We start from the raw sequence: 17,859 nt of genomic DNA on the forward strand, positions 1-17,859 counted from the left end.
TTTTTTCTTTTTAATTATGCATTGGTTGATAAGTCACTTGATTTAAATGTGAGTGGTCATTCAACCCTGTCTTTATATACTAGTCTTAAAGAGCCTAATTTCGATTCTTCAAGTTATAGTGTTATACGTTATTCCTGAACCACAGCCAGACCTGAAAGGAGATACTTGAATGTTTCGCTAGCGTAGAGAGTTCTCGAACCAGAAAGAGATTATAAACGTCATTAACAGAACGTAGAAGAGCTTCCAAACGAATGATACAGTCGCTTGGGCACGTGCTATTATCCAGGGTAAAAGTAGACGATGACTATTGTCGAATTAAGATATATACCATGATAAGACATCATCTCTGAGACTGAATCAGATGGTCGCAGCCGCGACTAGACAGCGTGTCAGTGTACAGACAGTCGACCTGTGATGGTGCGAAGAATAGATCATATGAAACAATAATCCCTGTACAAACGAGTTTTGCTGTCAGATAACAGGAGTATACTTATTTGTAGCTGACCCGAAACAAAATCAATACAGTTTTCATATGGAAACGTGACCCATGTAGCAGTAGTGATAGTATCGCGTGGACATGTAAGTACCGATTTTTAAATTGAATGGAAAGGTACCATTAATTATTAGGATTATAACGCCTGACCTCTTTTACTACCGTATGTTGTACATTGTTGAAAACACCGACATTTACAGTTAGTGGAATGATACCATTAATAATCAGGATCATACTTTAACCTCCTGTTGTACCACATGTCCCTGACCTCATTCTACAAGATCGTAGGATCTGTTCCAACTTTGATAAACTGATTAATAAGAGTGAGGTTGATGGATCAACTTGCATGTCCAGTTGACTTCAGTTCTATTGAATGTTGACTGACGGAACAGCTTGTAGGACCAATAGACTTAATACTGACTGATGGAGCAGCTTGCATGATTAACGGACTTCAGTCCCATTTAATACTGACTGACGGAGCAGCTTGTATATCCAATGGACTTCAGACCCATTAAATATGTAAGAGATGCTCTAAAGAAACGAATGACATCTAATTTAAAGATGCTCTAGAAAAACTATTTCAAAGGAATTATTGGATTTTTTTATTAACACATCGATCTCCTTGACAAACTCAACCGTCATACAAATCAATATTTTAAAAAAAAAGTCTGTGCGTATGTCTCCTTATAAGTGGCAAGCTGTTGGACCGATTGTAGCCAAAGCTAGAATATACGAGGTCTGTTCAAAAAATACGCGGACTGTTTGAATTGCGCGGCTCCAGTTGGTTCCAGGGGAATCCGCTTGGTGTTGCTAGGTTCGCACAGATCAGCTGATTACGACGCCATTTCCCGATTGCAGATATCTTCATTTGTGTATTAGCTACGCGGTTTTAAGTGAAGTGCGATTTTTTCGTTTGGCGGATTTCAGAATGAATGACCTGAAGGAGCAACGACTTGCTGTGAAATTTTGTGTTAAACTTGGAAAATCTGCGACTGAAACTTTTGCTATGCTTAACACGGCTTACGGTGATGTTGCTATGAAGCGTACGGCATGTTTCAAGTGGCATGAACGTTTTAAGGATGGCCGACAGTCCATTGAAAATGATGAGTGTCCTGGTCGTCCTTCCACGTCAACTGACGACCCACACGTCGACAAAATCAACACCCTGGTGCGGGCAAATCGACGTCTGACTGTCAGGGAGCTTGCTGAAGAGTGTGGGATATCAGTTGGATCTTGTTACGAGATTTTGACCGAAAAAGTGAAGATGCACCGCGTTGCTGCGAAATTTGTGCCACGCCTGATGACGGACGAACAAAAAGCCCATCGCGTCCAGGTTTGTCAGGAACTGCTTGATCGTTCAGAAGAAGATGAAAACTTCTTGTCAAGGATCATAACAGGTGATGAATCATGGGTTTATGGTTATGACATTGAAACGAAGGTCCAATCGTCCCAGTGGATGGGTGAAACATCCCAAGACCCCAAAAAAGCTCGCCAAGTTCGATCCAAGGTCAAGGTGATGCTGACAGTTTTCTTCGATGCTAAGGGTGTTGTTCACCACGAGTACCTCCTCGAAGGCTCCACAGTGAACCAGACTTACTACATTGAAGTTCTGAAACGTCTGAGGCGCCATCCGTCGCAAAAGGCCAGAAATGTGGAGGAGTAGCGACTGGTTTTTCCATCACGACAACGCTCCAGCCCATTCAGCCCTCAGAACTCGTGAGTTTTTGGCCAAACACTCGATCACTGTTCTTCCCCCCCCTACTCACCTGACCTTGTTTCTTGCGATTTTTTCTTGTTCCCCAAACTCAAAAGACCCTTGAAAGGAAGAAGATTTGAGACGATTCCCGAGATTAAGGCAAATGCGACGAAGGAGCTGGAGGACATTACAAAAGAAGCGTACCAGGACTGTTTCAACAAGTGGAAACACCGTTGGGATACGTGTGTGCGTTGGGGAGGAGAGTACTTTGAAGAGGTCCCAGACCTGTAACTTCTAAATAAAGTACATTTTGTTTTATGACGTCAGTTCGCGTATTTTTTGAACAGACCTCGTGCCAGTTAGACGTGAGAAAGAAGATCTAGGTACGGATGTTGACCTTCTACCCTCTCCTCATATCCTGCGTCTCCATTATTTTTCACATGCGTTGAACGGGCACAGTTAATTTCCGTTGAACTTATTTATCCCTGTGATGCACTTTTAATTTTTGTCTCTTTGACAAAGTCTGACTTTAGTTGAGCTTTTCGCCTCTGTACTGCACTTCGAGTTTCTGGTTTAGGCGTTGGGTGTCCTGGTGGTTAGGGCACTGGATTCTCAATCTACGGGTCACAGGTTCAACTCCCCATCACCGAAAATACTCGCCCTTTCAAACGTATAAGGTATAAACGTATAAGGTTCAATCCCACTGGTTTTGGTGAAAGAATAGCCCAAGAATTAACGGTGGGTTTTGTTGACTACCTGCCTTCTCTGCCACTCTCTACTCTATCACTGCTAAGATAGTGACTTTCAGTGAACTATATTTAATATTTCGTCACATTCTAACACAATCCACAAACTAAATAAAACATACCACTGAATTTTACACACACAAGTGACTAAAAACACGAACGTTTTGTACAACTATATGTGGTAACTGGTTCTTAAGTTTACCCAGAAACATTATTATAACAGATTCTGCACACATGTAAATTGTTAGTAGTATTTAAACAATGTAATAAGTTTTACATAATTGGATGTATCGTAGAAACATACTAAGTTTCGATATTAAGGCATGAAGCCGTGATCAGAATAAACTTCAATAATTCGATGTTAATCAAATAGCTTTCTTTCATGATATTCTAACCTCCTCCTGAAACATATTTTGAGACTATTAAAATGTATAATAATTATGTAACGGACAAATTTATACCACTGTAAATTCAAATTCTTAATTTAATGGTTTAGAAGTGTGAAAACGTTCGTTTTAAACGAACGGTGACGACGTAGAGAAAAACTGTCATACCACGTGACCTACGTGACGAATTATATATTCTCGCTAACGGTGTACAAAGTTTAAAAATCATTTGTGAATAACAGTTTTATACAATTCTGAAATATCTAAAATGCTTGATAAATATATATTTATATAATATCCTTACGTTAAGTTTCACCTATTTATGCTAGTGCTAACTACAAACGGATTAAAATAAATATATATTTATATAATATCCTTACGCTAAGTTTCACCTAGCTAAGTTAGCTAGTGCTAACTACAAACGGATTAAAATTATAATTTTGATTTCAGTAAAGTGTAATTTATCGTTCTTCATAAGTTGGGAAACGGACTCAACTGTTCATGGAAACGTAGCTCGAAAAACAAGTGATGTATAGAGTTTATAGAATCTATTCTGAGTTACAGCAATAACAAAAGTTTTCAGTTTTCTCCTTTAAACTGGCAAATAAATGCGTTTTCTATGCCACATTTTCCATCTCCTAAGTTCTCGTCCTTTACATTCGTTTTTAGCTCAGTGCAATGGCGGGAAATTACTATATTAGGGAGGCTGTTTCCTAAAGTCTTTACTTTGTTTGCTTTCACTTCGGCTGTGATGTCTACCCAAGCCGATGAGACGTTACGATGCGCCAACAAGTTGAAGAGAAACTCAAAGACCTCTCTGTTTTCCACTTTGGCTAGAGTGCTGTCCTGGTTTCGACAATGGACTTCAGCATCATTGTAATTCAACATATCTTTGGAGACTATGTAGTAGTTGGTGTTATATCTGACATATCCTGGAACAGAAACTGAAAGAATAACAAACCTTAGTTAGAAACTCTGAAAAATTAAAACTCTTACGGGCATGAAACCAAGGTTGTATCATAGACGAATGTTTTATTTCTTAGCATAAATGTAATACTTCTTAGAGTCCACAAACAAAAACAACTCTGCATTTATTTCGCAACTACGTTCGTGATTCATTTGTCGAAGTCGATTACAATTTATGCGCAAAGCCTAAACAACCTTGTATATCAGATTCATTTTCCTAAACATTTGACAATCCTTCAAACAACAGCTCATCTCGTACAGACACAGTAGGATCATACACTGAAATGTTCACTCCTCTCACAACATTTGAAATTAAATAAAGCAATAGTTACATTTCTAACATGAATTTAAATAACATTCTTTCAGACAATCTCATGTTTCACAGTCCCCGCTTCTTTGAAATAATTCCATATTTCTCACATAATACATGTTTCAGAATATTTGTCTGAAAAACATCCAAGCATAGAGTATAGTAAATTATTTGCAAACAATATAAGGTTCAATGCAATAATTCTCTGTAATTACGTAAACTGAATGAAAGACGTCTCTTTTATCCATACAGTTCTGATGGGGTTTTTAACTTGGTACAATAAGACTTCCTTTCCCTGCTTATGTAATAGAAAAGAAATGGAGAAATTAATATTATTTTGATAGAGAGATATGTTTTATCATAACGCCTTTTTTTTCGTCTAGGTTTTATTAGTCCAACCATGGACTTCTCGTGTAAGGTGGGACTGTAAGTTTTCGTTGTTTTAAGAACAACTAAGTGAAACATTAAATAAAACTTAATAACTATTTTAGTTAAAACAATTCTACTAATCTCTCGTTTTATCTACACTTTCATAGAAAGGAGTTGTTACTATAATTAACTTAGACGTAATATTTTTGGGAGTGTTTTTCTAATTTGTTAACAACGAGGGTACCAAGTATATTCGCCACTTCTATTTTAATTGCCACCAGAGGGAAGGAAACTGGTCGGCAGCACCCATGCCAGTTCTTTAAACAACAAATGGTGAAATGTACAGATCCCGCGAGCTGATAGTAGTAACTACCAGATCAAGTTAGGCCGGATTTGTCAGTATCTCTTAGTGTTCGTATTAAAACTAAAATAACAGTAAGTTAATTTAATAATAACCTATTTATTGAAGTGAACGATTGAATAAGAAGTATATATGTATTTTATCATACTGAAAACAAATAAAACAACAACGTACGTTTTGTACATGTTGTGATATTTTCAATCCAATATCCATCCTCACACTTACAGTGGTCTTGCCGACAGATGGCGAGCCTACCTGCCCTTGGTTTACACTCAGAGTCTTCTATGCATGGTTCGTTTAGATATTTCATAGGCACAACTAAAAATGAAAACATTTCACATTAAAACCTTCATGGTGATGGAGTTACTTCTAAAAAGTTATTACAAGTACAGTATAGTGATACGATGCCTGGATGTCTTTTCTGTTTACGTTTGTTTGGTTGTTTGTTTTTGAGTTTCGCGCAAAGCTACACGAGGACTATCTGCACTAGCCGTCACTGATTTAGCAGTGTAAGACTAAAGGGAAGGCAGCTAGTCATCACCACACCCACCGCCAACACTTGGGAAATTCTTTTATCAACAAATACTAGGATTAACCGTAACATTATAACGCCCCCACGTCTTGAAGGACAGACATGTTTGGTGTGACGGGTATTCAAACCCATGAACCTCAGATTACGAGATGAGCGCCCTAACCATTTGGCCATGTCGGACCCATTTCTGTTTAAATTACAAGTTGAGAGATGCTATATAGTGACCTATTAACATCAGATAACTGTCACCAATATGAGTAATAAATTATAGAAGATTGTATGAAACACCTTTATAATCCATTTATTAAATCTCTGCCGTATGTCTGTGTGGAAAATTTCAAATTATCATTTAGAGTTTTGAACCAAAAGTGCTGCCCTCTGGTGGGTTACCATGAGCCTGAGGCCTTATAACGTTAAATTCGGGTTTGGATACCTACGGTGATCAGAGCACAGATAATCCATTGAGTAGCTTTGTATTTAACAACAAACATAATTTACAGCTTGAATCCCCATCACACTAAACATGGTCGCCCTTTCAGCCGTGGAGACGTTATAATGTGACGGTCAATCCCACTATTCGTTAGTAAAAGAGTAGCCCAAGAGTTGGCGGTGGGTAGTGATGACTAGCTGCCTTCCCTCTAGTCTTACACTGCAAAATTAGGGACGGCTAGTGGAAATAGCTCTCAAAACAAACCAAAAAGTGCTGCCCCTGTTGGTTTAGAGTGAGCCTGAAGTTTTATAACGTTAAATTCGGGTTTCAGTGTCTACGGTGATCAGAGCACAGAAACCTATTGAGTACATTTGTATTTAACTACAAACAAACAAAATTTATAGCTTGAACCAAACTGCAGTTCCCTGGTGGTTCGGCGATACATCTGATGGCTTTTAACTTTAGACTTCAGGTTTCAGTACTTACAGTGAGCAAAGCACAAATATCCTGTTGAGTAGCTTTGTGTTTAACAACAAACAAACTTACCTTTAAGTTTTATTATATATGTGTATACATATATACTGTTTTTATCTTCCAATAAAAGAAATTCTAATTTCACATTATATTCAACCCAGTTTTTGATAAGTTAAATATCCTAATTCTAACATAGAAATTAACATCAATTTTAAACTTAAAAAGATAGGTTATCTACGAGATAAAACAATGCTTTTTTATCTGTACAACAAGGTAAGAAAGGGTGTATATAATTAGCTATACTCGTTATCCAGCTAATTTTCGTTTGGGTCTCAGTATCTAGGTGGCGTGCTTTGGTCATAAATAAATGTTAATTACTGTCTGTGACGGAAAGTGATGCTATATATATTTTTCAGATCTCGCGAACATTTTATACTTTAAGAAATTATAATACAAATGAAAGATTTTAGCGACAAAAAAAAAACTTACCACCTTCACAGCGGCGAGAACAAAGTCCTTTCTCAGTACAGAACGACGTCGTCCAGAGAGGACCTTCCGCCTACATTATGATAAAACAAGATGAATAATTTAACGTTTCCATTGTTTTCATTTGTCACCTGTATGGTTTGATCAAATATCAGTCACGAGCGCCTCCATCCTCGTATCTCAGGGGTGAACTTCAGGGGTTATAACACTAGAAACCGGTATAGCCCGTTATGTTCACCTCTTTCAAACTTCAGACTTAACCAAAGCATATAAAATAGAAACATGTTAATAACATTATACTGCGATTTCTATTATAGCTTATTATGAAAACAAGATATTCAAATATCGTTAACGTGACAGTCACGATAAGAAATATCTCTTCTTTTCTTCATTTTTTTTTCACAAACGTGTCATTGTATAATACAATCATATTTTAATAAAATTTCACTGTTTCGAGCGTTCAAGAGTTGCAAAAGTTTCATTGCTTCAGATAGATTTTACTAAAGGTTGACAACAGTCAGATTTTAGTAAAGGTTGATTGTTACACGCACCCAGGTTTTACTGAGGTTTGATTGTTACAGTCATACAGGTTTTATTAAGGTTTGGTTGTTCCAGTCACCAAGGTTTTACTAAGGTTTGATTATTCCAGTCACACAGATTTTACTCAGGTTTGATTGTTACAGTGACACAGATTTTACTAAGGTGTGATTGTTACAGTTACCAAGGTTTTACTAAGGTTTGATTATTCCAGTCACACAGATTTTACTCAGGTTTGATTGTAATAGTCACACAGATTTTACAAAGGTTTGATTGTTACAGTTACCAAGGTTTTACTAAGGTATGATTATTCCAGTCACACATATTTTAGTCAGGTTTGATTGTTACAGTGACACAGATTTTACTAAGGTTTGATTGTAACAGTTACCAAGGTTTTACTAAGGTTTGATTATTCCAGTCACACAGATTTTACTCAGGTTTAATTGTGACAGTCACACAGATTTTACTAAGGTTTGGTTGTTACAGTCACACACATTTTACTAAAGTTTGATTGTTACAGTCACACATCTTTTACTAAGGTTTGATTGTAACAGTCACACAGATTTTACTAAGGTTTGATTGTTACAGTTACCAAAGTTTTACTAAGGTTTGATTGTTACAATCACACAGATTTTAGTAAGGTTTGATTGTTACAATCACACAGATTTTACTAAGGTTTGATTGTTACAATCACACAGATTTTACTAAAGTTTGATTGTTACAGTTACCAAGGTTTTACTAAGGTTAGATTGTTACAGTGACATAGATTTTACTAAGGTTTCATTGTAACAGTCACACAGATTTTACTAAGGTGTGATTGTTACAGTTACCAAGGTTTTACTAAGGTTTGATTATTCCAGTCACACAGATTTTACTCAGGTTTGATTGTAATAGTCACACAGATTTTACAAAGGTTTGATTGTTACAGTTACCAAGGTTTTACTAAGGTTTGATTGTTACAGTTACCAAGGTTTTACTAAGGTTTGATTATTCCAGTCACACATATTTTAGTCAGGTTTGATTGTTACAGTGACACAGATTTTACTAAGGTTTGATTGTAACAGTTACCAAGGTTTTACTAAGGTTTGATTATTCCAGTCACACAGATTTTACTCAGGTTTAATTGTGACAGTCACACAGATTTTACTAAGGTTTGGTTGTTACAGTCACACACATTTTACTAAAGTTTGATTGTTACAGTCACACATCTTTTACTAAGGTTTGATTGTAACAGTCACACAGATTTTACTAAGGTTTGATTGTTACAGTTACCAAAGTTTTACTAAGGTTTGATTGTTACAATCACACAGATTTTAGTAAGGTTTGATTGTTACAATCACACAGATTTTACTAAGGTTTGATTGTTACAATCACACAGATTTTACTAAAGTTTGATTGTTACAGTTACCAAGGTTTTACTAAGGTTAGATTGTTACAGTGACATAGATTTTACTAAGGTTTCATTGTAACAGTCATACAGATTTTACTAAGGTGTGATTGTTACAGTTACCAAGGTTTTACTAAGGTTTGATTATTCCAGTCACACAGATTTTACTCAGGTTTCATTGTAACAGTCACACAGATTTCACAAAGGTTTGATTGTTACAGTTACCAAGGTTTTACTAAGGTTTGATTATTCCAGTCACACAGATTTCACTCAGGTTTCATTGTAACAGTCACACAGATTTTACTAAGGTGTGATTGTAACAGTCACACAGATTTTACTAAGGTGTGATTGTAACAGTCACACAGATTTTACTAAGGTGTGATTGTTACAGTTACCAAGGTTTTACTAAGGTTTGATTATTCCAGTCACACAGATTTTACTCAGGTTTCATTGTAACAGTCACACAGATTTTACTAAGATTTGATTGTTACAGTTACCAAGGTTTAACTAAGGTTTGATTATTCCAGTCACACAGATTTTACTCAGGTTTGATTGTAACAGTCACACAGATTTTACTAAGGTTTGATTGTTACAGACACCCAGGTTTTTTAGCGTTTCATTGTGTTAGGAGTTGTGAAAGCTACTGAACGAAATTTCCAAATTAAAACAGAAACGCCCTGAAGCAGAAATTGTAGTTTTATCGGTTAGAGTAATTTCACGTACCTCTCTTGACTTCGCACTTTCCAAGTCAAAATAACAAGAACCGGGTGCGTCATCTAAGGTCAGACCTTTTCTGTCGCACAAGCTAATATTAAGAAGAGCGCATAAACCAGGACGAAAGTTAAAAGCCTGGCACCCCTGTGTTTTCATGCATTTGTTTAGACATTCGATTTTGTCAACACCGCTTACTGTTCTCAGAGGATGCTGATTTAGGATTTTGTTTTTACGGTAAATGCAACGGGCAAACTTCGAAACGACACGTGTAGCTTCCGATACTACATTAAAACTATTCAGAAAATAACAGACAACGACTACGTTAAAGAGCACGTGCCTAAAAAGCTTATAACGACATCTATATGTCATAATTAGTTTCAAACAACTGAGGCAACGTAACCTTAAGCGAGGGCTTATGTTTCGTCTCTGTAAAGCTCGCGCTAATCGTCGTGGTGTCCACGTTTCAACGCTTTTTTAAAAGATTCTTCAGATATACGTGTGACATATTAAAATATATGGTTGTTCCGAACGTCAGTTTCTAGGAAGCGATCGTGACATCACAGAATTTATCGACTTCATTTAACTAATGCGGCAATCTCATGAAAACTTTCACGTTATATAATTACATAATGGGCCTTACTGTACAATGTACTACGGAGATACACGATACTTTTATCATTTTATATTCGAATAACTCTCATTTGGTTAACATGAAATGCCTTTATCTACAATGAATTATATAAATGCATCACAAAAATAAACTGTAACCAGAGTATCGCAAAATAAAAAAAGTTGCTGCAGAGATAAATATATATATATATATATATTAATAATTTTTTTTGTCTTCTAACAAGGTAAAATTGCGTTACCTGCTGTAACCACTAGAGGAATCGAACCCTTAGCTTTACATTAGTAAGACTTACCGCTATCTCACCAGAAGACATAATGGGCATAAATTTAGTAAATTAATATGGCTTTCATACGTACCAATTAAACACAGTTCTACTTAAACTGACCTTTTTAGGTTATTGGTTCGATGTAGCTGAATTGTACATTTTCATTCCTCAGAAACTATTTGATCACTGAAAAACCTGAAAAAACTTGTACAGGGTGAACTGCACGTAAAAATGTGGGTATTCAATCACAATCCAGTTTCTCCACTCCCACGAAGAACTTTTAACATGGACATTGAGAAGACTACGATACCTATATCACAGAAATGTTTATTCACTCATTTGTTTTTATATATTTCATCAAGACCCGGTAGTTAGGGCGCTCAGCTCGCAATATGCGGGTTTGAATACCGTCACAGAACATGCTCACCATTTCAGCCTTGGGACGTCATAATGAGAATTTCAACCTCATCACTCGATTAAACCAGCTCAAGAATTATTTCTGGGTAATGTTGTCTTGCTCTCTTTCCTCCACTCTAATTAGTTACCAACAGCACAGATAAACCTCGTGTAGTTTTACCAAAAATTAACCTTACTCGCAGTGCGCTTCATCCATGGATTATTGTAAAGAAATTCCTACTATTTTAATAAAGTATTGTCTGGCTAACTCTTGTAAAACAACCGTATATTTTGTCGAACACAGTCTAACGGTGCGCTGTGGTCCTTCCTTTAGATTCCGTATTTTTACCACACGATTATTGGCGAGTTTTCATGAATATCTTTTGCAAACAAGAACAGGTTTACCCTTTAAGAAGGATAACACAATCCAGAAATCAATCCTGTTTTTATTTGATTAAATGCAATGGTATATCTGTCAACCAATTATGCTTGGTTTATTTAGTGTTTTATGGCACAAAGCAGCTAGGCTATCTGCGCCAAACGTCCGGTAAAAAGGTAAAAGTAAATTAAGGTAAAACATAGTTAAAAAATAAATAAATAACATAAGACCAATGTTTACATCTAGTCTACAACGTCAAGAGAAAAACCACAGTAACTCAAGTTGTAAAGGACTTTCTGTAGCGTGACTGTAATAATCATAACTCGCCAGGAAGACTAACAGGTAAGTACAAAAACCACCGTAAGTCACCTGAAGTTGGCCTTTCCAGTCCTGGTTTCGAGTTATTTAATGTTACGGTCAGTTTCTACTTTCAAATTGAACAAGATGAACAATGATTTTTAAAACGGGGCCACGTTAAAAAGGTGTAATGAATAAATTAAAAAAACTTAAATGGCATTGAAAAGATTAATAGCCTTTAAAAGAATAAAAACATTACCAAGGTGGACAGTGTCACCATCACCAACAATACTGTCTAACATTACGGATAAACCTTGAGACAGAACATGCTTAAAATGGTGCCGTCGTTGTGAATCATAACAATGAAAAGAAAGTAAAATGTGGCTTATTGTAATCTGAGTGTTACACAAACTACACACTGGTGTAGTTCCAGATAAAAGAAAATGATGAGTTAAAAAACTGTGATCAATGTGTAGTCTAGTTAGAACAACTTTCTCTTTCCAATCCTTACAGTAACAAGGCAGCCAATGTCCAATATAGGGTTTTATTTCGAAAAGCTTGTTGTCGCGTTGCTCACTCCAAGTCCACTGCCAGCTGGCACAGAGCCGAGCCTTGAATACAGGACCATAGTCCATGTATGGAACAGGCACAGCGGTGATAGTGCCAGAGCAGATAGATTTAGCTGCAATGTCGGCGAGCTCATTCCCGTGAATACCAACGTGGCCCGGTATCCAGAAGAACAAGATAGAAGTAGATAATAAAGAGAAATTGGCCAGTCGGTTTTGAATATCGACGAGTACAGGGTGTGAACCAACGTGAAGTGATCCCATGGCCAGTAGAGAACTAAGCGAGTCAGTATAGATCGTACAGTTTGAGTACTGCTTAGCTTCAATGTGATCCAGGGCAAGAGAAATGGTATACAGTTCAACAGTGAACACAGAAGCTGAAGAGGGGATTCTACCCGCAACCACCAAACTACAACAAACCATGGCAGAGCCCACACAGTCACCTGATTTTGAACCACCTGTATAAATAGGAATGGAAGGATGGTTCGAAAGATACTCAGCAAATAGCAGACAGTATTTCAAATCAGGAGTGTCTTCTTTTCTCAGATGACTTAAAGATAGGTCACAAAAGATAGGACTGTAAGAAGCCATGGTGGGATGAACTGACCAGTGGATACAGCAATGTTATCAAAGAACAACCCAATTCATTCACCTGCACCTGGATACGAAGGCCAAAAGGAGCAATAGCAGACCGTCTGGTCAGAAAAAACATGGCCCATCGAGGAAGGAAAACACAACTCTAGGTGGGATGCTTTGATAAGGAACGAAGTTTCGAAGCATGTAGTAAAGACAGTTGCAAACGGCGAAGGTGCAAAGAAGGTTCATGAGACTCTATGTATAAGCTCCGAAGTGGGAAAGCCCCGGTGCAGAGCCGAAGTCCTTGATAATGAATATGGTCCAGCATCTTTAAGGCCGAGAGTCTGGCAGAGCCATAGACCAGTGATCCATAGTCGGGTTTCGATCGAATAAGAACACGATATATCTTTAGCATAGAAAGTCGATCTGCTCCCCAATTGGTGGTAGAGAGGACATGGAGGATGTTCAGTGCTCTTGTATATTTGATCCGTAGCTGCTTGATGTGTGGTATAAAGGTTAGCTTATGGTCAAAGATAAGCCCCAAGAACTTAGCCTCAGAAACCATAGACAGCACAACTTTACCAATACGGAGTTCAGGATCAGGGTGAATACCCCGTTGGCAGCAATAGTGCATGCAAACGGTTTTAGAGAGAGAGAAGGTAAAGCCGATTGCTATGGTCCACATCAGTAAACAAATGAGGGCATTCTGTAGCTGCCGCTCAATATATCTCATGTTCGACGACTGATATGAGATGTGAAAGTCGTCGACATAAAGCCCGTTTGCAAGAGTGAGAGAGAGTTGTTCAGTGATGGCATTAATCTTTATACTGAAAAGTGTGACACTTAAAACACAGCCCTGAAAGACTCCAAGTTCCTGTAGAAAAGAAAGGGAAAGTGTCGAACCCACACGAACTCGAAATCTTCTTCCATTAAAATTTTTTAAATAAAAATAGGCAAATGGCCACGTAATCCATATATATGGAGGTCTCGCAAAATGCCATACCTCCATGTTGTGTCATAAGCCTTCTCAATGTCAAAGAATATTGATCTAAGATGTTGTCGTTTGAGAAAAACTTCTCTGATTGATGTTTCAAGTCAAATCAGATGGTCCATGGTGTAGTGCTGTCGTCGGAACCCACACTGGGTGGGCAAGAGGAGGTTGTTTGATTCGAGGAACCAAACAAGGCGAGCATTAACCATCTTCTCTAAGGTCTTACAGAGACAGCTCGTCAAAGCAATTGGACGGTAGTTTGAAGGAATCTTGGGATCTTTCCCAGGGCTAGAGAAAGGTAAAACAATAGCTTAGCGCTAGGCATCAGGAAAAACATTCTCCTGCCAGATCCGGTTAACAACAAAGAGAAGAACAACAAGAGAAGCAGGAGATAGATGGGGCAACATGTCATAGTGTACATCATCTGATCCAACCGATGTACTGCCAGACCGATAAAGGGCCAGTTTCAATTCCACCAGTGTAAAGGGGGACGATTATAGTCATAGAAACAATAAGCTCGAAAGGAAAGAGGTAATCGCTCTGCCCAAGTCTTGATGGCCAAGAAGGTGGAGGAAGAAGCAGAAGTGCTAAATTCCTGGCAAAAGCTTTCGTCTAGAGTATCGGCGATGCTTCAGATATCAGCTACCTCCTGGCCATCAGAGAGTAATATCGAGAGGAGGACAGAATTGTATTGCCCACTGACCTTTCGAATTTTGTCCCATATGACTTTGGAATTGGTGGTAGAAGATATGCCAGTTGTGAACTTAATCCAAGATTCCTTCTGGCTTTGACGTCTTATCCACCAAGCATGTGCATGGGCCCGCTGTAAAGCAATGCAGTTTGAAAGTGTGGGATATCTACGGAAAGTATCCCAGGCCCGTTTTTTAGCCTTCTGTGCTATGTGACAGACAGGATTCCACCACGGACGAGGATGTAGTGGAAAACGTGCCGAGATTTTAGGATATATTGAGCAGCTGCTTGTATAATACAGTCAGTTACGGCTGCCACACAGTCGTCTATTGATGGCTGGCAGGATCAAATTCTGCAATAGCAGTGAAAGTGGCCCAGTGGGGCACACGGGTTGGGTAGCATCGACCACGGCCAGTCTCTCTTAAAATTATAGGAAAATGATCACTGCCTCGTGGATTATTGTCAACCCTCCATGAAAAATGGGAGAATAATGAAGGGGAGCAAACTGAGAGATCAACAGCGGTAAAGGACTGACTAGATGTGTGAAAATAAGTGGAAGAACCAGTATTGAAAAGAGAAAGGTTGTAATCAGAGAGCATACGCTCTACAGAGCGACACCTCCTATCAATATCAGCACTTTCCCAGAGGTGATGATGTCCATTAAAGTCCCTCAAGATGGAAAAGGGAGACAGCAACTGTTCAATGAGAGCATCAAGGTCTGATTGATTATGTGTCTCTCCAGGTGACAGATAGAGAAAACAAACAGTGATGTATGACCCAAGGAAACACGAATGGCTATGGCCTCCATGGGTGTGTCGAGTGGCAAAGACAGGGTGGGTACATGCTGATCAACCAACAGTGCCATTCCTCCATGCACTTGTCCATCACACAGCCTGTCATTTCTGTATAAAGGAAACCACCGAAAGGTGACTGTATTGACAGGTTTCAGAAATGTTTCCTGTAAGGAGAGACAAACATGATGGTAGGAAGCAATCAGTGTTTTGATGTTATCCAAATTAGAACGGCTGCCCATCTACAGGTATTCAAGGCCAAAGTGGTGTGTTAGGGTTGGACCCCTCAACCACCAGGATTCTCTCCTCCCCTTCACGGGTCGCCACGCACAGCAAACATGTGGGTGTATGTTTAGATCCCAGAGGAGGTAAACTGAAAGAACAAACCCTTCACTGGAAGGTCCCCTCACCACGTAAAGGAATCCACACCGAGGGGTTAACAATTAGAACAGAAAATAAAAGATACAGTAATACACTAAATTACTAACAAAATTCCCTTTCATACCAACTCTTATCTTAAACCATTAGAACAGAAAATAAAAGATACAGTGACACATTAAGATACTGACAAAATTCCCTTTGATACCAACTCCTCTCTTTAACCATTAGAACAGAAAATACATTAAGTTTTGACAAAATTTACTTTGATACCAGCTCTCTTCTCTAACCATTACAACAGAAAATAAAAGCTACAATAACATATTATGTTACTGACAAAATTCCCTTTGATACCATCTCCTCTCTTTGACAATTAGACAGGAAATAAAACATACAGTAATACATTAGGTCACTGACAAAACTCCCATTGATATCAACTCCCCTTTCTATAACCATAAGAACAGAAAAAAACGATAGTAATCCATTAAGTTTTAACAAAATTCCCTTTCATACCAGCTACTCTCATTAACCATTAGAACAGAAAATAAAAAATACAGTAATAGATTACGTTACATGCAAAATTCCCTTTGATACCAACTCCCCTCTGACCATGAGAACAGAAAGTAAAAGATACAGTAATACATTAGGTTACTGACAAAACTCCCATTGATATCAACTCTGCTCTCTATAACCATCAGAACAGAAAAAAAAAGACAGTAATCCATGAAGTTTTGACAAATTTCCCTTTGATAACAACTCCCCTCTTTAACTATTAGAACAGAAAATGAAAGATCAGTAATATATTAAGTTACTGACAAAATTTCCTTTGATACCAACTCTCCTATTTGGCTATTAGAACAGAATGATGGGTATCTCTTTTCAATCAGATTAGTTATTAGAATTTTTCAAATAATTATTAAAAACATTTATGTAATATATTAGAAGAAAACAAGGTTAAAGTAATCAAAAACATAACAGAAAAAGTTTCAATTAAATAATCATAAGAATGAAAACGTTCGTCAAGTTGAGAATAAAGTCCTCATAAAAGTTTTTTGGTTCGATCTCCATTTTCCTTGGTTTGAAATTATACAATTAGATAACAAGCTGACTCACGTCAAGTCAGCACACCAAAGAAGATGAAACTAGACTCAAAGCATATCTTGCATTCATTATATAAAGAGAACGATCAGCAGTAACTATTAAATAAGTGTTCATCTCAACCAAGATATAGATGCTTGCTTCTGGATATTCACAATTTCATTCTTAATTTTGAACTGATAAGACTAAAAGGGTATGCAGATGTGTAACGGCACTTACCCATAACTCTTAAGCTATTCTAATTTAATGTTTTTCTTTTAATTTCACACAAAGCTTCGCGAGGGCTACCTGCACTAGCCGTCCCTAATACAACAATGCAAGAAGAAATGGAATGTAACTAGTCATCAACACCCTCCAACTCTTGGACTACTCTTTTACCAAGACTGAAAGGGCAAGCATGTTTGGTGTGACAAGGATTCCAACTCGCAGCTGTCAGATTACAAGTTGAGCACCCTAATCACTTGACCATGTGGTTCCCATTCTAATTTAAAAGTGAAGATTTAAGGCTACCTTTATAACGCACCTACGGCCAATCAGAGCCACGATCCAGTATGCTAATTACTAATCTATGTTTCAATTAACACATTTTGTAAAGCACGTTGGAGAGTATTTTTCTTTATGTTACTGGTTTTCGTAATTCTTTGATTTTTGAAGCATTAAAATGCAACATATTAAAATTCAAACGTGTCTAACCAAAATTTTATAATCCAAGTAGAACGTGAAACAAGTTACCCACCACCATCCACACTAAAACCTATCTATCCAACTTTATTTTACCACGCAGTTAACCAAAATTTCATTAAATTAGGTTGTTTTTTGTCAGATCTCCAAACAGTTATACACCAAAAATATAATTACATAATAAATTTATTGGTTACATAAAACCAATATGGCCCACATCATTCTCGTAATTT

At 37.5% G+C, this 17,859-nt stretch overlaps 1 protein-coding gene across 2 annotated transcripts; it reads right to left on the reverse strand.

Annotated features, from left to right (window-relative positions):
* Positions 1 to 1,064: 1,064 nt before the first annotated feature.
* LOC143247226 (uncharacterized) lies at positions 1,065 to 10,346 on the reverse strand. 2 transcript variants are annotated; one of them, XM_076494934.1, is made up of 4 exons: positions 9,897 to 10,346; positions 7,253 to 7,322; positions 5,553 to 5,645; positions 1,065 to 4,265 (listed from the first exon to the last, which is right to left on the reverse strand). In XM_076494934.1, exons 1-4 carry the CDS (start codon positions 10,254 to 10,256, stop codon positions 3,901 to 3,903), a joined length of 888 nt encoding a protein of 295 aa, XP_076351049.1. In that variant the 5' UTR covers positions 10,257 to 10,346; the 3' UTR covers positions 1,065 to 3,900. The 2 variants fall into 2 exon arrangements, with proteins under 2 accessions (XP_076351049.1, XP_076351048.1); XM_076494933.1 differs by having other exon boundaries at positions 1,071 to 4,265; positions 5,502 to 5,645.
* Positions 10,347 to 17,859: the final 7,513 nt, after the last annotated feature.

This window comes from Tachypleus tridentatus, chromosome 3, assembly GCF_004210375.1.
Source record: "Tachypleus tridentatus isolate NWPU-2018 chromosome 3, ASM421037v1, whole genome shotgun sequence".
NCBI lineage: Eukaryota > Metazoa > Arthropoda > Merostomata > Xiphosura > Limulidae > Tachypleus > Tachypleus tridentatus.

Bases quoted from the DNA above. Each gene is read 5' to 3' on its own strand.
- LOC143247226 (XM_076494933.1), bottom strand. From the start codon at position 10,256: ATGACATATAGATGTCGTTATAAGCTTTTTAGGCACGTGCTCTTTAAC. The intron at 5,646-7,252 runs GTAAGTTTTTTT...TTTCATTTTTAG, and splicing joins TTCTCGCCGCTGTGAAGGTG to TTGTGCCTATGAAATATCTA. The intron at 4,266-5,501 runs GTACGTTGTTGT...TTATTCTTTCAG, and splicing joins TATCACAACATGTACAAAAC to TTTCTGTTCCAGGATATGTC.